At 38.9% G+C, this 22173-nt stretch overlaps 1 protein-coding gene and 1 pseudogene across 1 annotated transcript; both read right to left on the bottom strand.

Annotated features, from left to right (window-relative positions):
- Positions 1-2235: 2235 nt before the first annotated feature.
- LOC122345111 lies at positions 2236-7884 on the bottom strand (annotated as a pseudogene).
- A 5040-nt stretch (positions 7885-12924) lies between these two features.
- LOC122344675 (ADP/ATP translocase 2-like) lies at positions 12925-16060 on the bottom strand. Its single transcript, XM_043238203.1, has 4 exons — positions 15817-16060; positions 14252-14738; positions 13215-13355; positions 12925-13097 (listed from the first exon to the last, which is right to left on the bottom strand). Exons 1-4 carry the CDS (start codon positions 15925-15927, stop codon positions 12940-12942), a joined length of 897 nt encoding a protein of 298 aa, XP_043094138.1. The 5' UTR covers positions 15928-16060; the 3' UTR covers positions 12925-12939.
- Between the last annotated feature and the right edge of the window lie 6113 nt (positions 16061-22173).

The raw sequence follows: 22173 nt of genomic DNA, 5'->3' as shown, positions 1-22173 counted from the left end.
ATCCATTGAAAAGATGGTGAACTTGTGAGCAGATGGATTAGTTTCAGCTCTCTGTCTTTAAAGCGACTCGGAATTAATGTTGTCGTTATAAAATATACCCAGTCGTGGTAATTTAGAGCAGCTTGCATTTTCAAAAACCTCATCTCCGACAATAAAAAGTGCGTACGTCTGCTCGAACCCACCAATTGGTTTCCGTCAAGTGTCATCACAAAGTCAGTTGTGGGACTTTGATAAATGAACTTCATAACTATGCACATTACTCTAAGAAGAATCTTTTAGACAATTATTACCTAAAGGATGCAGCTTGTTTAATAAACAAATAGTTACAGTCATAAAACAATGTACAATTGAAAATTGTAAAGCATTATACCACTTAAACCACTGCTTACTACAAAGTATACTGCCTAGTTTTTTTAAAAGCGCTTGAGAGCATTTTTAAACAGTAATGTATGCTGCATTGGCTTCTACACAAAATTAGTATATTGCATGTTTAATTCAGAAAGCTGTCTCAAAAGTGATAAGTATCAACCATTAAACAGAGTTAAAGGCTTTCTTATCTTTTGACAAATCACACACAAAAACAACAAAAGTCAACTAATAAACAACAATTATAAAGTAAAACAACCTCGCGCTCAACACCTTGAAGGTCCAGAGGGAGACAGAATATGGCAGCAAGATATGTTAGAGATCATAATTAAACTTAAAACATTATGAGAGACAGGTTCTAATAATTGTTTGTTATTAATGAAATAATGATGAAGACCAAAGATGACGATTAAGAGTAGATAATATATTGCACTGTTCTTCTGTACCAGGATTTTGTGTCTGAAATAAGGTCAGTTAGAATTTTGAACTTAGGTTTGGATATGAAATTAACAAAAAGCAGTAATTCCAAGCTATAAACATGTCTCGGCACACAATATGTGTGATTTTATATTAGATTCCAACTACATAACAACAACAATAAAAATAATACTGCTGTATTGCTTCATTCTTTGCACATTCTCAGGAAAGAGAAGAAACATTTAAAGAAAAGAATAGAATAGAAGTGAAAATATAAGTATTCTATTTTATCTAACTTTACAAGTGCAACAGTGAGTCAGGCTTCAGAAGTAAAGCAAAAAGTCCATTCACATAATGCTCAACTTTTTTAAATAATGAATAGATATATGAGTGTCACATCAACTTCTTGAGCTCGTCATGTGAACCAGGACCAGGCTCCACCCATGCCCCTGAGCACATTGGACCAGGCACCATTGAAGTAGGCCTTGCTTCCCTCATCACGTGCAATCTTCACTCAAGCAATCAATAGTGCCGCTTTGTACATTATGTCAGCTAGAATAAATTATAAACACTAAAGCAGTAAGTCACCAAAAAGGACATTTTGAAAAAACCTTAATTAGGACAAATAAAACAACAGAAAAACATCAGCGTCATCACTTGCTCACTTAGCAGATCCTCTGAGGTGAATGGGTGCCATCAGAATGAGGTAAAACATCACAGTAATCCACACAATTAACACCTTAAGTGAAAGCGTGTTTGTGAGAAACAAATTTATTACTCCACCCCAAAAATGAAAATTTTGTCATTTACAAATCCATAAAAGCTTTTGTTCACCTTCGAACACAATTTAAGATATTTTGGATGAAAACAAGAGGCAAACAATTACCACAGTTATTGTTAAGGTGCGGAAATTATGGAAGGGCGTTGTCTGAATGCTCCGTCTGCCATCAGTGGTTCAACCTTAGCATTGTGAAGCTACAAGAATAATTGTTGTACAGCAAGAAAACAAAAATAACTTTATTCAAGGATTCCAGTACTGTAACGTCATTGTAGCGCCATCCTGTGAACGCACACATAGCATATGCAGTTTACTGTTAGACTTAATGGAAAGATAAGCTGTTTGTACAAATCAAAGCATAAATACATGTACAATTTGTGCGTCTAACAATAATCATGTTTTCGTTAATTGTTAATTGGTGGACTAGAGAGTCATGTGGATTACTTGTGAATTATTGTGATGTTGCATTCACTGCATAGGATCCTAGTGAGCAAATGATAAACTTTCTACACAGATGTTGCGATAAAGTAACTAACTTTCACCATATTTTCATTATATTAAGACTGAACTGAACCATTTTGGAAACGGAACATGATAGAAAACATTTGTTGGATATTACCTCTTTTAAGTCCAGACTGCATCATCATTTACGACGACGTGCTGTGTCAAACGGATCACGATATGACACCAGCAACGGCAGTGACTGTGTGAGCAATCATCCAGCTGACAAAAATATGGGGTGTTACTAGGGTCGGGTAGCATCCCTGTAAAACACAAATATTTTTTATACTAAAATAACAAATACCGAAATGAATGCAACTGCCCATTAACAATTTAGTATTAGTTGCTCAAATAACACATTTTCAAATAACACATTTTTTCAAGGTGTTACTGTCATGTATTTGTTATTTTATTTGTTTTGTTTTGAGAAACTGAATGCAATAATGAGTAGCTTTTCAGAGATCTATGTTTCTGTGTATTAACTGTCACTCCATTTGACTAGTATAGCATGTAATATATCACTGTGCCCTACCTAAAGCACTGAAATTACTTGTTTTTCATAAGGGTGATTATTAGTTTTGTCCTAGCATTTGTGTAATTAGATAAAACCTTGTTTTACATGTTTGATCATGGACGCTGATCAGATCAGAAATAGCAGATTTAAACTTCCTTAAAACATGCTACACGGAATAACGTCTCGGTTATGTATGTTACCCTCATTCCCTGATGGAGGGACATTGTGTTGTGACGACGACAGACTGGGGTCTTGCTTGGAGCCCTTATTAGCTCTGATAAGAGACAACTCAAATGAAATTCGACAAGTGCGTTAACTAACTCTGAGGCCCTTCCTAAGTGGGTATAAATAGGCTACAGGTGTAACCACTCATCAGATTTGCTGAGGAGCCGGGTGGTGTGTGTGTGACACGTGGAAACTAATAAATACTGACCACAGAAGGGGGCAGTGAAAACATGGCTTATGGTCCTATCCCAGGTCCTATCCCAAGACAGAGAGAGGAACGTGCTGGCAGCAGGAGACAGACAGAGGACTCTGTCAAGGGAAGACACAGGTTCACAAGAGGAACCTTGCCGAGGAATGCACACATATAAGATCTTTGTGGAGAATCAGCTATATGGAGCACCTAGCCCAGTACAGGGGATGACCGATACAAGTGACGCCGATACTGGGCCTGGCGTCCAGACTGCTCTGCCCAGTCTGACTGCCGGGGTGTTGAAGGAAGCCCCAACAGGGTTCGCCATCCAGAGAACTTACTGAAGGTGAAAAACCAGTGCTCTCATCCCCAGTTGAGGGGGAATGGCGCAGCAAGCGTGACACCGGCCAGTTCTTCCGCCAATTACCTATTACCCAACACACGGGGAAGAGACTGGCTCTACACGAAGACTGTAGTACCTCATAAAAGGTCATCGGAGTGGCTCCAGCCCGCAGCTCTGCAAATATCTGCCAGGGAGGCCACATGCGCGCCGAAACTCAATGGAGAAGGCAACACTTCCAAGTAGAATGAGCTCTCACTTCTAGGGGGCACGGTTTGCCAGGGTAATGGCATTGACTATCCAGTGGGCCAACCTCTTTGGAGACAGCCTTGCCTTTCTGCTGAACCACACCGCGACAGACAAAAGCTGCTTGGTGGCTTCAAAGCTCTGCAAGCGGTCCACGATATGCGTAGTTGGGGCTCTGATGGGACACAGCAACACCAAGGCTGGATCTGCCCTCCTCCAGGGCAGTGTTTGCAGGTTCATCACCTGATCGCGAAAAGTGTGTTAGGAACCTTTGGGCACGTATCCAGGCCGGGTCTCGAGACTACATGAGAGTAGGCTGCCTGAACACAATGCACTCTTCGGCTTCCGAAAAATGCTTGGAGGTCCCCGACTTTGATGGAAGTGAGCATGGTCAGGAGCGCTGTCTTGACAGACAACAACTTCAGCTACGACTGATTTAGCGTGCTCAAAGGGACCTCTCTAAGGCCAGCCAGGACAATTGAGAGATCCCATGAGGGCACAAGGTGTCCTAGGAGGATTTAACCTTCTGGCAAACCTCAGGAACCTGATGACGAGATTGTGCTTCCCCAAAAACCTGCCGTCTCACTGCATCGTGATGAGCTGCAATGGCAGCCACATACACTTTTGGGGTGAAGGGAAGGAAAGCACTACTCAATTTGTGCATTTCTGGGGTCTTCCCTGCAAGAAGAACACCAGTTCGTGAACAGACTTCACTTCAAGGCATAGGCTTGCCTCATAGAGGGACTTAGGTAAATCACCTAAGTCTACACGTATCCCATCCAGGAACCAAATATGGAGTTTCCACAGGTCCAGACGCTGGGGCCACATGGTGCCAAGCTCCTGGAGAAAGAAGATCTTCTGTCAGAGGAATGCGCCAGAGGGGGCTGACGCGAAGGAGATTGAGTTTGCAAAACCAGGTCCGGTTGAGCTAATAGCTGGCGCAAACAGCAGGACCTGTTCCTCGTCCTGCCTGACCTTGCACAGTGTCTGTGCGATCAGGCTCACTGGGGAAGTGCATATTTGCATAGGGCCCATGGCCAGCTAAAATTGCCAGTGCGTCACGTGCTGAGGGAGCCGGTTAGGGATTAAATCAGGTCGAGCTGAGCCTCTCCAGAGTATTGATGGACTCTTCTGGGCTGCAGAGAAACCAGGCTGGGTGACAGCAAAGGGTGACGATCCTTCCCAAAGAATAGAAAAGTGGGATCGTAGTACTGTCATGGGCATGGCTCTCACAATAAGGACATAATCCCTCCCCGAACATGTCTTTAGCGTGCGAAGCCCCAGTCACTGAAGACAGCGATCGTGGCCTTCATTGCATGGACAGATATCGCCAGCAATCAAGAGGCACAGAAGGCCTGTTTATACCCACGTGATGGGGAGGGGCTCAGGATTAGTTAACCACTTGCCAAATTAATAATAAGTAATAAGTGCTCCAAGCAAGACACCAGTCTGTCTTCACAACATAACGCGCTTAATAGTCACTGACAGACAGGGAACTGAATTTCTGTCCCTTTCAGTAAAGTCTGCAATATTTAGTTTTTTTTGTTTTTTTTAAACATTTCCATTTTATTATATCTTCTTAATTGTTTTAGTTAATTTGTGCCTTTTTGAGTACCAAAAAAAGTATGAGAGTGAAAGTGCAATAATTCCAATGAACTGAAAATATATTTTTAATTACATTTTTAATAATAATCATAATAATTAAGCAAAATAATTGTGATTTTCAGCCCCTAGCTCTGTCCCTGATGTAAGATATTCTGGTCAGAGCCCTGGAAGTCACAATTAAAGAGCAATCTCCCTTATGTCTACTCCCTAATAAACCCACCTTACACAACAAATTGTCATAGATGCCAAAATAAGCCGCTCTGTAGATGATGATGCCTTGCACAGACACGTTGAAGCCCTGATACAAGCCTCTTACACCATCAGACCTAATAATCTTTTTTTAAACAGTTTCCAAGTCCTGTGAATTCTCTGTCTGCACCAGCCTTTCCGACATCAACAGCCAAAGCGAGTTCTGTGCAAAAGTCAAGGGGGTAGACAAAAGCACAGAGACGTGGCTCCAGCAGCACCACCAGAGCGAGGATTACCAGCAAAGTACCTCCAAAACTGGAGTGCGCTTGTCAACACCGTCCCAAAAAAATATTCTTGTATTTGTCCTTAAAAGCGAAGTTGAGTGCCTGTGTTAGGAAGTACCTAATGACGTTGGTCAAGTTGCCTCTCCAGAAGACAGGAAGCCCTGCTCCTTGGGAATACGTGACTACACAATCAATAATACCTTTGTATTGTTTCTCAATTGTAATTTGCTTGCTGGCATGCTGGATCTGCAAGAAAAGGGGACATTTTTACAAAACAATTATCAATCAATCAATTTATCAAATGCCACCACATCATTTAACCAATTGTAATTTATTGCATGACCTTTGGGTCACCAGTTACAAGACACCAAATTGTCAGTCAACATATTGAAATTTTTTCAATACCTTTTCAAAATATTTATTTGTCTGCTTTTTTCAGAGAAGAGACAACATTTTAAAATGCTTAGATCTGTTACCTTTATCAGAATTAGAATACAGATGTAATTAAAGCCAACAGACATAAACTATCAGCAAAAAACATTGGTATATTTGGATGCAACTCTCTATGAGGCTAGGCCTGCCTGAGAAAATAGATTCTCCTTGCCTGGACCTTGGTTAAAACGATTGCCAGTTAGGCCAGGCTGATTGCTAACCAGAACAAAATAGCTCAATTGTTAATTAACATTAGCATTACAAGTTTCATACATCCCTAGAGGAAACTTCAACTGCTCAAGCTGCTTTGAACAACTATAATCCAATAGAAGTGTGAAACACTCCGCTTGTACCTTTAACATATTTATATATGTAGTGCTGAACATTTATTGCCTACAAAATGTATTTAAACTATTAAATATTTTTTCATGCACAACTAAAGTTTTTCTAATATATCACAACAAAACAACTTCAGATCTTCCACTTTTCCTTAACCAAGGTCACATGATCATAGACAGTTAAATTCTCCTTAAAGCAACCATCTCAGATAGCATTCACAATGGTCTTGATGAAGAGCATTTCATGCATAAATAATGTTAATCATAATAAGACTATCTCTGGTTTAGGTTGCACAATTTAATTTTAAACAAATGAAAAGTCCCCTTCTTGCACTTGCAACTTAAGCCTCCAAAAACACTTAAAATTTGCAATGGGTTGTTCTGGATTATGATATTTTAATACACATTGAACTAAGAAGAAAAGTCAAATAAAATTTTCAATGAAATGTTTTCGAAGCAAATGTTTATCTGTTTCATAACCTTTAGTCTTAAATATTGTTACTAAAATATCTCACATTCAGAGCTCCATATTAAATCTAAACCCTAACCTTACAAACAACCTTACACCAATGGAAACGGCTAGTCAACAAAAATCATGTTGATTATAATCTTTTTCTGTTTGATGCCTTCTGAATGCAGGGTGTGGGTTGGAGAAAGTATCATATGTACTTACTAAAATATATTTTATAGACATTATAATATGGAGATACGTTTCTATAGCTATGACTAATTTGTAAATTGGAATTTTGTCTGCCCCTGAAAAATGTACATCACTAGTCATGGGATGGCTGAAATAAAATAACTAGAATGCTTGCACAAACAAAGTATATAAAACGCACGTGCATGTTGAAATATAATTCTTTAATTCTTTAAATCTTTTAATTCTTTAACTTAACATAAGAAGCAGACTTTATTTTATAACAGATCATTTATATATTTATTATTTAGCAATTATTTAACAACAACCTTGAAAACGCGTTATGTGAAAAGGATGCGGAAGATGCGTTCGTTTCTATAGCAACAATTATCTACGCTGGTATATTTTTATCTAATAATCATTAAATGACAATTTTCTTATTATGAGACAAAGTTGCAGCATCATTCACAGAATGATCTAACAACACGCATTCAATATCAACCAGTAATTAAATGACGTAATTTAGAATGTATAGGCTAATGTTACAGTCGGGAAAAAGAAGCCCAATCTATAATGTACACATTTGTTGCAGCGTGCCTGGAAGGAGCAGCTTGACTCTTTCTATGGGGGCAACAGCAGTCTCGGAGATAGCAGCAGCAATCCCACCGGCCAAAAAGTCCTGGGCGAATGATTTAGCCCGGCTTCACTCATCGCTTGCGATGATGCTGCTGGCTAATGACCAATTTATAGATGTTCAATGACTTTTCTAAAGGCCTGATGGCTAGATACAATGAGATGTCTGTTCTTTTGTTACTGCCTCATCTGTTCTTTATGGAGTAGGAAACCCGACCTCTGTTAGGAAATATTTGGTGTCCGTGGATAGGCTATTCGGTTGCAGCTGCCTTCCTGGAAAAACCAGTTCCGACCAGTTAGTCAACATCATAGGCACTGATCTCCTGGGTGATCGGGGTTCGAGGACCCACGGGAATGGCTAACAAAACCACAGAAAAACATGAGATAGTCTTCATTAATATTAACCTATAAAGATGAATTACGATCCAGCGACACTCTCTGATTGGTGGATATCGCGTATGTCCCGGCAAGTTCCTCTAAACGCATGCAGCTCGATCAGACTGCACTTTCTTTGAAACATGCTACAGCATATGCCGCGAGCTGGGAAAGCCATTTGATTGAATTCTAGGAAATGCACAATTGCAATGCTTGGGAAAACCATTACAGAGTAGGGACAGGTGAATGTGGTTTACAGGGTAAAGAGAAGGGCTGTGTGCCAGAGCTAATGTCAATATAATACTTTAATGGTCTCGGACAAAATAGCCTTGACTGAGAGCCAACACAAAGTTGTGAAATAAAACTATAACAATAATGGACATTATATATATTCAATATATACATCATGAGATAAAATAAATAGTAAGAGAAATGAATCTCCCCCTTTGCATGAATCTAGCCCCTTTGCATGATCTTGAAATATTTGTGGAAGAACCCGGATGATCGCGTGTTTGTGCCACAGGAACTAGGATTGATTTTTGTTCTAGAAACTCCTTTTAGGGGAACTACATTTTGTTCCTTATTTCCCTCGTTTATGACTCCTCAGGAGGCCTCGTCACTCCTCACTCCTTGATCCTACGCAGTGCAATTAGAGAGATTGAGAGATCCTACAAGATGGCTGAGCTCGAACGGTTTCCAGGCCATAGGATGTAGGACAGAGGAATGAGGAATCAAGAAAGGATATTGGGAAGCACCCAAAGTGTTTAAAAGTCCTGAATTCTCATCTTTCATTTGCCAGTTATCAATATTATGAGTTGCCTGGGTTTTTCCTGTCTAATTAAAATCCACTCTGGAAAACAGAGTATTTGTGTGGATTCTTTAGTCTTCCTGTGCTTCCTCAACCAGGAACCGTGACAGACATGTCTGGTCTCTGGCTCAACACCTGGCTCCTTCTGTTCTTGGCAATCCCTTGGCTCCTCCACCCTCCACTCTCCCATGGACTTTTGTTATTCTGTATTTGATTTGGCCCCCACCCTCCTCCTCAGTTGGTTATGTTGTGAGGACACTCCCTTTCCAGGAGGGGAGATATGTGTACATGTCTGTGTGTTTTCTGGAGTTTTAGTGACCTAGTTTTCCCTGTACTATGTTCAGTGTATACTGAAAACATCACACTCAGTTCTACAAATTAACATAACAACGCCTGTTTTTAGTGTAGTGTTGAGATTGACGCATACAAAACTCACAGATGAACAGTTACAGTGCACACTGTATATAACTGGATAACTGGATGGTGCAAGGCAACAAAGCAATAAATGATGCATCAATTAATCATCTCTTAAAGGGCAATAAAAACTATTGAAGTTTACAATTGGTTTTAATGAGAGCGCCTATTGTAGACATTCTGTATGATGTTGAGGATAAATATCTTATATTTTGTCCCTAGACATGTGACCTTTCGTTTGATAAACGAGGTATCTTCATAGCAAATTAATATAAAAGTAATAATTTAAAAATAAAAATAATATCATAATAGAAATGAAAAAGTATTGTGATATAATAAAAAAGTACTACTACTCTCTTTAAAAATTTGTGAAAAAAATGGAAGGTAGCTTGACCAGCTTTAACTTAATACTAAGCATTTAATGTAATCAAAATACCTTTATTTAAATTTTTTTTTAACTTTTATTAAGGCTTAATTCAGGTACATTACTAGTTACCAGATAAGTCATATTTTTTAAACTGTATTTTCATTGTTGAAGTTCACAAGTCTGGGTCGTGCGACAAGCATAGGATAAAACTGTAATCTACAAGCAGGGCTCAAATTGAGGGATAGATACGAGGATGGCATCCCTGGTGAAAAGAATGGCATAAGCATCACCTCTGTAAAACCACCATCCTCCTTTTACCCTTTGGATTAAATAGTGCATGTATTAAGCAAAACTTATCATGCACATGAAATGTTAAAATTGTAGTTAGGGTTTTCTACTGGAGAGATCAGCTGAACAAGCTGATCAAAGGTCTTCAGAGGCTATGTGAGAACGTAGTCAAGTCTGTAGAAAGGTATCTTTCACATGTTTCTCAACAAAGAATTTGCATACCATGACAAACTTACTTAACCCTTATCAAAATAAAACAAACAAAAAAGAAGTTACACAAAAAGGTCTACAGTGGACAAAAAATGTTCGTATCAAAATAGTCATAAAAATCTGAAAGCTTGAGAGGCACAGATATAAATTTGGTCTCATTTTTAAACAAGACCTATGGCAGTTCACAGAAGTAAACTGTGCAGAGTAATGTGTGCCATTCTGCGAGGAACACAAAACCATCCGTGTGGTCCTCAAGAGAATGGAGGACATTAGGATCATACACAAGAGGCTAACAAAAAAATCGGGGTCTTCTGTCACAGCGTGGTTGTGGGAAGGTTACACTCAACAACAATAAGCATGATGTACATGTATGTTAGACCCTATTCCATCTAAACTATTAAAAAGATTTGCTTCCAGAAGTCACAGATCCTATTTTGACCATTATTAATTCATCATTGTCATTAGGATATGTTCCCAAAACCTTCAAACTGGCTGTAGTTAAGCCTCTTAGAAAGCACATCTTGATCCAAAAAGACTTAGTAAATTACAGACCAAGACCAATAGTGGACCTAAAAACTCCACATATAATAATCCTAGAACACAGTCTAACACTTGATGGCTGCTCTGTTAATTCTTCATCATCAGCAATCTTTCCTTCAAAAACCATGTTTCTAGCATCTTTAAAACTGTGTTTTTCCATCTTAAAAATATATCTAAATTACGACCTATGCTTTCAACCTCTAATGCAGAAATATTAGGAATTCATGCGTTTATGACCTCGAGGAGTTAGATTATTGTAATGCTTTATTGGGTGGTTGTTCTGCAGCTTAATAAACAAACTAGCTAGTCCAAAACACTAGAACTAGGAAGTATGATCATATTAGCCAGTTCTGTCAACACTGCACTGGCTCCCTATCAAACATCGGATAGATTTTAAAATCTTATTAATTACCTATAAAGCCTGAATGGTTTTAGCTCATCAATACTTGAGCGAGCTCTTGTCACATTATAGTCCTGCACGTCCGCTGCGTTCTCAAAACTCTGGCGATTTGATAATACCTACAATATGAAAATAGACTGAGGGGGCAGATCCTTTTCCTATCTAGCACCTAAACTCTGGAACAATCTCCTAACTCTGTTCGCAGGGCTTAGTCACACTCTGCCAATTTAACACTAGATTAAAGACCCATCTTTTTAGCCCAGCCTACACATAACACACCAACACACTTTATTATTCAAATCCCGTTAAAGGATTTTTAGGCTGCATTACTTAGATTTGCTGGAACCGGGAACACTACTCCTACAATACAATGTACTTGTGACATCGTAAAAAGAATGGCATCTACGCTAATATTAGTCCTGTCTCTTTCTTATTCTGTTTCTCAGTTTGTATCCAGACTAGATGGGTGGATCAGCACCCAGAGATTATGTTCATCAGAGACCAGAACACCTAGATGCGCCCATCGACAGATCACCAGATCTGATGCACACACACAGACACACACAAAGTCATTTTACACTATCTGACACAGCAGCGTTTAAATTGAACTGGAGGTTAAGTGCTGGGCGTCGGTCAGAGGAGAACTGCACCCCAACTGAGTCTGGTTTCTCCCAAGGTTTTTTTTTTCTCCATTCTGTATGGATGGGGTTTTGGTTTCACTTGCGCTGTCGCCTCTGGCTTGCTTTGTTGGGGACACTTAACTTCTAAAGATTATCGTTGAATTGATTACAGAGACCATCTCTGCATTTAATAACAAATTGTTAACTCTACGTCATTATACATCCCTGTCATTGTATTCTTCTACTTTATATACTCTTCAGTGCTTTGATGTAACCTGTGTTGTTAAAAAGCGCTATATAAATAAAAATGATTGATTGATTGATTGAATATCACTCTTAACAGTCTTTAATGATCCACAGTGGAAAGAAAGCAGGCAAGAGAAATCACATTCATACATGAAATGAGACCAGACAACCTGACCTGAAACATACAGGAACTTATAAAGGGACAAAGGAAATTACTTAACTCAACACACCTGAACACAATGAGACAATCAACAGAGGACAGAAAGTAGGGCACACAGAGCACATGGTACATGAAACAACAACAACAAATAGTCCAAGCACATGACAACAGGCAAACCTGAAAAAAATGCCACCATCTGGTAAAAAAAAAATAAATAATTTTGAAGCCTTGCCAACAGAATGAAAGCTTATTAACAAAAAGTGCATCAATTTACAGTAAAAGCGGCACTGTCATTAAAAAAGCAGTTTTAACGTGTTTCCAACGGGGCAGTTTTGTCCAAAAACTTGTAAAAGGAACTATTTTTGTACCTAATGTAAAATAGATTTATTAAAAGGAAATATTAAAGGTCCAATAAAAATATACACCCCAAAAAATAAGCAGTTCACATTAAAACAGTCAAAATTATTTAAAAATAAATGGACAAAGATGTCCATAAGGTTGCCGAGGGTTAAGGCTGCAAAAAGCATGGAAGATCCTATAAACAATATTATAAAACTACAACAGACAGGTGAAGTTTCAGTGGGTTGACTTTATTTAAGTCTTCATTAAAAACAGACAAACTGGAAAGCGGCTATGATAACTAAAAAAGTGACCAGTGACAAGTTGAAAAGAGGGGAAACATATAAAAGAAACATTTTTTTAATAACTAAAATAATTTTTATATAACTAGTATTGCAACACTAGTCAGGCCTCACGCGAGTAAAAGGAGGAGTCCATTCACATAATACACAGCCGGTTTCTTCTTCACTATAGTGTTTACATGACCTTCTTGAGCTCGTCGTACAGAACCAGGACGAAGGCTCCACCCATGCCCCTGAGCACATTGGACCAGGCACCCTTGAAGAAGGCCTTGCTTCCCTCATCACGTGCAATCTTCCTCCAGCAGTCAATAGTGCCGCTGTACATTATGTCAGCTAAAATAAAAAGTAAAAAAAAAAAAAAAAAAAAAAAAGATATTCAAGACTGGTTGTAACCGAACACAAAAATGAATACAAAGGTTTGGAAAGTATATAACAGGGGATGGATGTTACCTCCTTTACGTCCAGACTGCATCATCATACGACGTCGTACTGTGTCAAAGGGATACGATGTGAGACCAGCGACGGCAGTGACTGTCTGAGCAATCATCCAGCTGACCACAATATGAGTGTTCTTTGGGTCAGGCAGCATGCCTGTAAAACACAAATATTTCAACTGAACAATAAAACGGAGGTTAACAGGTCAACTATTTCGCTTTAGTGGCTTCCTATAGCAATTTTCACAACTACATTTCAGGAGTTATTAAAATGAATCGTCCAATTGCCAAGCTACAACAATTCTGATTGGCTGTTATTGTTATAAAACTGACATTCCCAGAATTCTCTGCATTGCATTTCAATTTTTGTTTGAATTTGATATTTTTCTGTAGAATAACTGTTTCATCTTAGTTTTTTTCCTTATCAGTTATGTTTATTCAGGTTGTATGTTACATGTAATGTTGTTAGATTTAAGTTTATTATTAATTCAGTTTAGCCCTTCTATATACATGTTCATGTCCGTTTCAAGGGTATGAACGGATTTCAGTACTTTAATCGGTTGGTACAGTATTATTATATCGGTTAATGAAATTACGGTATTTAACTATAAGTTTAACTTAAAGCTGTAAAACCTAAATAAATTTTTTTTATGGACGATTTTTTTTTTAATTTTTTTTCCAGCAACCACAGCTGGCTTTTTTATCAGCTGTAACTTTTAACTGAAAAAATAACTTTCTCCATCATTGCTTTTGCAGCTACATTTGATTTTTGTTAATATATATATTTAACAGTTTTGTTTTTACATGTGATCCAAATGCCTCCGACTAACATTTGTAAATTGGATTTGTTCACATTTGCTATGGAATGTATTAAACCTGTATACATTATTAGCTATGTGTTGCGCATAATGTAAAAATATAATAATATTAATAATAAAAGAATCATATCAGTCAAATTAGTTGGATTAAATGATTTTAAAACATGCAGCTCTCTCTTAGCCCATGATGTTGCAATCTGCGTTTTGGCTCTAGTTGCTATTTGATAAAACCCACCTTTTGCGGTGTCATAGATGCCGAAGTAAGCCGCCCTGTAGATGATGATGCCTTGCACGGACACGTTGAAGCCCTGATACAAACCCTTCAGGCCATCAGACTTGAAGACCTTTACTAAACAGTTTCCAAGGCCTGAGAATTCTCTCTCTGCACCAGCCTTTCCGACATCAGCAGCCAAACGAGTTCTGGCAAAGTCAAGGGGGTAGACAAAGCACAGAGACGTGGCTCCAGCAGCACCACCAGAGGCGAGGTTACCAGCAAAGTACCTCCAAAACTGGGTACGCTTGTCAACACCGTCCAGAAAAATCTTCTTGTACTTGTCCTTGAAGCGAAGTTGAGAGCCTGTGTTGGGAAAGTACCTAATGACGTTGGCCAAGTTGCCTCTCCAGAAAGACACAAGCCCTGCTCCTTGGGAATCACGTACTACACAATCAATAATACCTTTGTATTGTTTGTCTGCTGTGATCTGTTTGCTGGCATGCTGGACCTGTAAGAAAAAGGGGACAATTTACAACCAATTAATGTATTAAACAACAGTACATTGTCGAACACAAGCCGTTTGAATATGACTTTTTGTTCAGTTGCCAAGGATATTTAAAAATCTGTTTTTGGAAAAGAGGCTGAATCTGAAAGCTGAAATCTGAAAAAACATACTTTCGTCAACATTAGCACAAAAATGGAACCAAAGACAACAGACACTGACAAGGGCACAACACATTTAGTAGCAGAGGTGGTCTTGGTTGGACCCTCCACAGGCCTACAGGACTGGTGCTGTAAATAGATTCTCCTTGCCACGACCTCGGTTACAGCTATCACTAATTTTGGTTCATTTCTAACCAGAATAAAACGACACAGGTGCTGATTAACAGCAATCGCACCTTTAAACCCTCCATAGAACCTTCAAATGCTCAAAAGAACTGAGCCTATAATCCAGTGGACCTGTGAGGTACATGACAGGTTTTATTGGATGAATGTTACCATGGCAATACAGTCAAACATTCTTCACCGATTAGCTGCTAGAACAAATATCTATTTATATAAAACAAACCAACATATACATATACTTTTTTTTACTAAAGCCAGGGTTAGAAATAATTAAACTTATTTAAACTACTCTGTTTATACGTGTCTTGTCCATTCTCCCGACATCTAACGTTAGCTTTGAATCGAGGACCCGCCAGTCTGAGTCACGTGATCACAAACAGTAAAAAAATACTTCCTCAATGAAGCTGTCGAACATACCGTTCACTAAAGGCGTATTTCAGCAAAGGGTTAAACCTTGCGTTGACACTTTCGTTATGTCGCGTCCTCTTTTCTCGGTAAACCTCGAGGGCGTAAAGGCCGTTTAGAAACGAACACTATATCGCAGATCAAACTTAATGTAAAATATCGTACGCACTCCCCGCATTAAACCGAAACTTGCATCAGCTATCTCATTCATACGAATGGCCTTGCGCTAAAAACGAGAGCTCCTCGAACACAGATTGTTGTGTGAAGACGTTGGATGTCACTGTAGATATAGCGCGCTCGGGACAGCATACAGTCTCCAGATGCACCAGACGTACCTGAAGGAGCAGCTTGACTCTTTCTATGGGGGCTACAGCAGTCTTGGAGATCGCAGCGGCGATCCCGCCGGCTAAAAAGTCCTTGGCGAATGAAATAGCTGTCTCGCTCATTGTTTCGTGATGCCGTCGGCTGTACAGGAAGGCTGTTCGCCAGATCCGTCGAAATCACCGAATTTATAGACGCTCCGTGACTTTTCTAAGGCCTCGATCGCGAGATACAACGGGAAGCCTGCTCTTTTGTTATTGGCCCATATGCACTTTAGGGAGGAGAAAGCCTTACGTCTAACAATAAATGCCACACCCCCCAATGTTATTGGAGGATGTTTTTACAGAGGGCAAATATTTAGCATTCTTTAATATTTTTGTAGAAGCAGCAAGCGTGTCACTGCACAACATCCATTCTTTCCTCGTCTGTGCGCTTTTACCAGTGAACACACAGAAAACAAGCCTGTAGCCTAAGTGTTGTCATGATAGAAACACAGCTTCATATTTTTGATCACTTTTTTCCCCCCTATTCAAACCTCTCTGGTCATGTAAAAATAACTACAGCCTCTTTACTTATTTCTAATCTGGTGTATTCATTTTATCAAATGCCGCAAACTAGATTCAAGCCTTACTCTCCACCTGCCACAAAGTAACAGCAGTTTAACTAAAAAGTTCATTGAAAGTCGCTCCATTGTACATAGTATTCTATAATATAAAATATTATGAGGTACATCATAAAAGACTGAAGAAATGCAGGTGCCGATACATAGAAATGCACTGTTTGCAATTAGAAGACACTGAACATCAAGCTGTGCCAGAGGTGGATCTGGCAGGCTTTCAGTATCTGAATAAGTATATCTGAAAATGTAGGAAGAAAGACAGAAAGAATAAGATTAGCATATTCATAGATTCTATAAATTCGATTAAAAACGCAGTCACTGCACTTTCCTCCACTCCTGCTTAAGGACTGATAATCAGTCACACTTTATATTCATCATTTGAATGATGAATATAAGTTCTATATTTTAAGCCATTTAGATTAATAAGACACATGAAGTTCCTCAAAACCCACGTATACATTGTAATACCCATGTAATTATACACGTGTGTCTTCATAAATTATGTATTCAGGTATACATATACACATCGCCTGGTCAGGTGCGAATCCAAAGACATAGGTGGCGAACAGCGGAAAAAAATCTTCAGAGAAAGGTGGCAGTTCTAGGACCATGGCCTTCAAGGTTAAAAGGGTTGCCATCGCAGTATCACTTCATATTACAGCTTGATAGTAACACGGTTATGCCATGGTAATATCTACATTATTACCTAGGAATGACATGCAGTATCCACTATTTCAATGTGTTTTCCTAAGTAATAATTTAGATATTAGGCTATAGTATTAGCCTGTTGTTACTGAGCTATAATACGATATGACACCACAGTTACTGTACATTGTGCTATTAAGTTAAAGGAACAGTTTATCCAGAAATGTAAATTACCCCATTTTTTTCACACCCCAAAGCCTATGTATATGACTTTCTTCTTTCAGATGAACACGGTCAGAGTTTTTAAAAATGTATCCTGGCTTCTCCAATCTTGGTAATGCTGGTTGATAGTGGTATTTTGAAGCTCCATAAATCAGATATATCCGCAAGTACTGCGTCGTAAAACTAACCTGTACATCTTCAGGGGGGTTTCACATGTCCTCTGAAGCAGATAGATGGGTTTTTGTTATATTTGCTATATATATTTTAACAACACAGGTTGTATCAAAGCACTGATCAGTATAAAGTAGAAGAGTACAATGACAGGGATGTATAATGACGAGAGTAACCAATTTATTATTAAATGCAGAGACGGTCTCTGTAATCAATTCCACGAACCAAGGAACCAAAACCCCATCCATACAGAATGGAGAAAAAAAAAAGACTCAGTTGGGGCCAGTTCTCCTCTGACCGGACACCCAGCACTTAACTGCCTACCTCAGTCTATTTTGATATTGTAGGTATTATCAAATGGCCAGAGTTTTGAGAACGCAGCGGACGGGCAGGACTATAATGTGATAAGAGCTTGCTCAAGTATTGAGGAGATAAACCATTCAGGGCTTTATAGTTAATTAATAAGATTTTAAAATCTATCCGATGTTTGATAGGGAGCCAGTGCAGTGTTGAACATAAGTGACTGGTGTCTCTATTTTCACATTCTATATAATAGAATTGCCAATTACTAAAGCACTTTCATCAGGTTTCTCAGTGGGTGCTTCACTAAGTGGGGAGAACCTGTTTGATGTTCTGAACGGAAGGGAAGAGCGGTGTTTTGATCCACGACTATGCCATCTCACGGTTACCCAGTTGCCCTGCTGCTTGGGCTCTAATACCGGAACCAAACAATTTACATGATTCGCTGAACGAGTCACATCTAAAGCCCTCACATAAATTAAAGTTTGGATGCGTCTCTAGTTGTAAAACTTTAAACAACAGAGAGTCACTGTTTGCCAGAATCAGGTATTATTTAAGTTATAGTTTGAAAACTAGAAATATTTTTGTTACAAAAATCCATCAATCTGCTTCAGAGGACATGCGATAAACCCCCGAAGGCGTATAGGTTAGTATTTACCTTGCAGTACTTGCGGATCTGATTTATGGAGCTTCAAAATAATGGTCACTATCCATGACCTTTACCAAGCATTTACAATTTTTTAAAAACTCTGGCTGTGTTTGCCTGAAAGAAGAAAGACATACACACCTAGGATTTTCTGGTAGAATGTTCCATTCAGCATATCAAAATCCTTCCAGAACACAAAGAGTTCCTTAGATTGGCTTTCAAAGCTTACCAGTGTTGGGTTCTTCATTTAGGTCTAGTCTTGTCACCTTCACAAAGAGCATTGATACTGCCCAGGTTCCACTGTGACACTGTGGCATCCACATCTATCTTCTGCATGGGTGAAGTTGATCATTGCTGCTACAGGGAGAATCAGTTTAGAAAAATATTTTCTTATTCCCATCAGCCAATTCCAGAGATTGCTAGATTAAAATGGACATCTCCCTTACAGGCTAGGGAGTGGTCTTGGATGGACGTCCGGCTCACAATCTCTGGGAAGGGCATCATCTTATCTGCAGACTAAGAATTCCTTTTTGAGATCTTTCTATAGTCCAGTGATTCCCGATACTGGTCCTGGAGTACCCTGCAAATTTTGCATGTCTCTGTAATCAAACATGTCTGATTCAACTCAACTGCTCATTAGAAAAGACTTAAATGTGCTTGTTATCAAGTGCAATGTGGAAAGGGAAAGAAAAGGAAAGGTTTTACAGTTTGGCCAAGAAAGGAATGGAAAGGAAAGGACCTTTGTTGGCCAACACACATACACACACACATCCTGAACACCCACCTGGAGCAGTAGGCAGCCAATCCCTTGGGTTAGAAGTCTGGCTCTCTAACCATTAGGTCACGACTGCCCCCTAGTGAGTTCTCCAGGACCAGCTCACATTTATAAGGTTTTACAGGAATTCATCCCCAGTTTTTTCTGGGTTAATCCATTTGTTTGCTTGTAAGATATAAACAGGCATCTTTTTCAGTTAAAAATTGAGTATTTAATATTGTCATTATACATTACTGACCCTCTATTCTCCAAATTTGATACTGTTCAATACTCTATATAAATAAGGGTGATTGATTGATTGATTGATTGATGGATGGATGGATGGATGGATGGATTAAGTGATTCATTTACATTCATTTCTTGCTATTTCATTGAGTTACAATGTCCAGAAAATTATCTTAGATTTAGACATTTTTAGATTTTGTTTAGCCAACAACCTAAAACCCACAAAAGCTTAATTTTAATGATGTTACTTTGTTAGAATTTGAATGAAATCTCTGTTGTGACATTAAGAAGATGTTTGGTTTTGTTTACCATATTTCATACTTCATCAATGTGATATTGGTTTGAGATGTTGGATTTTGGTTAATGCCACAACCCAAAACCAACCAAAGATCAATGTCTACTGATGTTAGACTTTGATGTTGTATGGACGTCACATTATGACATTAAGATGATGTTGGACTTTGGTTACCATACTTCATGAGTAAATATCAATGTTTGATGTCAAATTGATGTTGATTTAAGATGCTGGCTAGACTTTGGATTTTGGTTAGTTAATGCCACAACCTAAAACAAACCAAAGATCAACGTCTACTGATGTTAGATTTTGACGTTGTGTGGACGTCACATTATGGCGTTAAGATGATGTTGGATTATGGGTAGTTATTTTCACAACTTTAAACCAACCAGAGATCAACATCTACCGATGTTAGACTTTGACATTGACTGAATGTCACATTCTAACACTATGACATGCTCTCTATGAGTACTTCCTGCCTTAATTTTGGGCTCTCTTTACTTTTAGGTTCTCTTTACTTCACCCAGAGCGCAGGTTATAACACTCAGTTTTTCTTGCTTCAGACGATTCTGATGAAAATGGCATTCAATGCAGACGGATGCAGAATTTAGGCAGATGGCACTAACCGATCGGGTGGGCTGAAAAAGCATTTGTTTATACATCTATAATACATAATACTACATAATATACCATAATTATATAATAATTACCAAATCAAGTTTCAGTATTTTTTTGCAGAGTTTTTGCAATGTGTAAATGGAATAACTTAGAGTAATCATGGAGTAATCTGTAACTAGCAAAGCTCAACTATCAGATCCATCATCAGAACATTCCACCAAGAAAACCAACTCTGTACATGTGGTTATATTAATTCTATTTACAGCACTGTTCTATAAATTCAACTTGGTAAAAGAACTTTTTCAGAAGGTGCTGGAGCTGAATGCTGCTGTGACACTTTTGTTGACAAGGTGGCAAAACAGATGTTGTGGAGAAGTCATTAATTGAAAGAAAATCATGGTGTTGAGTTTTAATGATCAGTACCAAAATGACTATCATTTTTCAGTTTTTTGGGGGAAATTGACCACTTATTTGTGAAATCATATTAAAGCAAATAAGAAAAGATCAAAGGGTTTGGTTAACGAGGGATCTAAATTATTATTATTTTTAATAATATTAATATTATTTTATTTAATTAAAACCTATGCAATTAAATATGTATGTTTTTGTATGTTTTGCACATGATAAAGTTACCTTCCTCTTTTACTGGATTCTCTCTCTCAAGTGAAATTGTAATATTACAATTGATTTATTACGATTACAATTTATTTTTATTTCATTAGTGACACTTCAAATATTGTATATATATATATATATATATATATATATATATATATATATATATATATCTTGTATATATCTTACCCTAAAAAGACATTTAATGACAAGATTTTCTTAAACAACTAGTTTTATGTTTCAGATCACCCTTGGTAAAGAATAAGAAAATTATATAGTAACAGATGATACAGTTGTTACTGTCACCAAGCCAGCAGAGGGAGCTCTTACCCCTGGGTGATCTGCGATCACTCCCTCTGCTGCTACTTCCTGTTCCAGGACTATAAAAACTGTAGCAAGCCACTCACCTGCAGGTTGCATTGTTTCGCCTGTTGTATTGTAGTTATCGTTAGTGGATTATTGTTTCTGGTTTTGACCCTGTCTGTTCTCTGATTCTCTGATCGCTTTGCACGCCTGACCTGACCTTCTGCCTGTCTCTGGATTTCGTTATTGCCTCGCCTCCTATATATCTGTTAACCCTGTTTGACGCCTGCCTGTTATGACCATGCCTTTGTTTAATAAAAGCCTGCACATGGATCCGCACGCCTCAGACCGCTCACTCGTGACAGAATGCAACCTCGCACCAGGATCCAGCGGCTTTTCACCTGATCCATGGCCAGGTAGGACCCTCGCTAGACGTTTATTGGCCCTCAAGCAAGGTACCCGATCGATTGAGGATTATACTCAAGAGTTTTTGGACATGGCTTACCTCTCTGACATACCGGACTGTTTATTGATTGAGTTGTATCATGAGGGAGTACATCAGCCGCTCAAATCTAAACTTGTTCGCGAGGGTCCACGTGAGTCGCTTGCTCAGTTTATTGAGTTTGGTTTAGTGACTGTGGGGTCAGCTTTTTACGTTGGGTGTTGAGGAGAGAAGGACAACACATCAACTCCAGTAATGGCCGCCTTCCCGAGCCGCTGCCCAAGATGGCCGCCTTCCCGAGCCGCTGCCCAAGATGGCCGCCTTCCCGAGCCGCTGCCCAAGATGGCGCCTTCCCGAGCCGCTGCCCAAGATGGCGCCTTCCCAGAGCGCTTCACAAGATGGCCGCCGCCTTCCCAGAGCCGCTTCACAAGATGGCCGCCGCCTTCCCAGAGCCGCTTCACAAGATGGCGCCGCTTTCCAGAGCCGCTTCACAAG

The sequence above is a fragment of the Puntigrus tetrazona genome, chromosome 5, assembly GCF_018831695.1.
Source record: "Puntigrus tetrazona isolate hp1 chromosome 5, ASM1883169v1, whole genome shotgun sequence".
Taxonomy (NCBI): Eukaryota; Metazoa; Chordata; class Actinopteri; order Cypriniformes; family Cyprinidae; genus Puntigrus; species Puntigrus tetrazona.
The sequence above is the reverse complement of the archived record's forward strand: the minus strand, read 5'-3'. Positions and strand labels throughout refer to the sequence as shown.

What these genes read in the sequence shown, in the direction of transcription:
- LOC122344675 (XM_043238203.1), bottom strand. Translation starts at nt 15,927, where the DNA reads ATGAGCGAGACAGCTATTTCATTCGCCAAGGACTTTTTAGCCGGCGGG. An exon ending in GAGTCAAGCTGCTCCTTCAG is followed by an intron (nt 14,739 to 15,816) that starts GTACGTCTGGTG and finishes TTTTTCTTACAG; the next exon opens with GTCCAGCATGCCAGCAAACA. An exon ending in CATCTATGACACCGCAAAAG is followed by an intron (nt 13,356 to 14,251) that starts GTGGGTTTTATC and finishes TGTGTTTTACAG; the next exon opens with GCATGCTGCCTGACCCAAAG.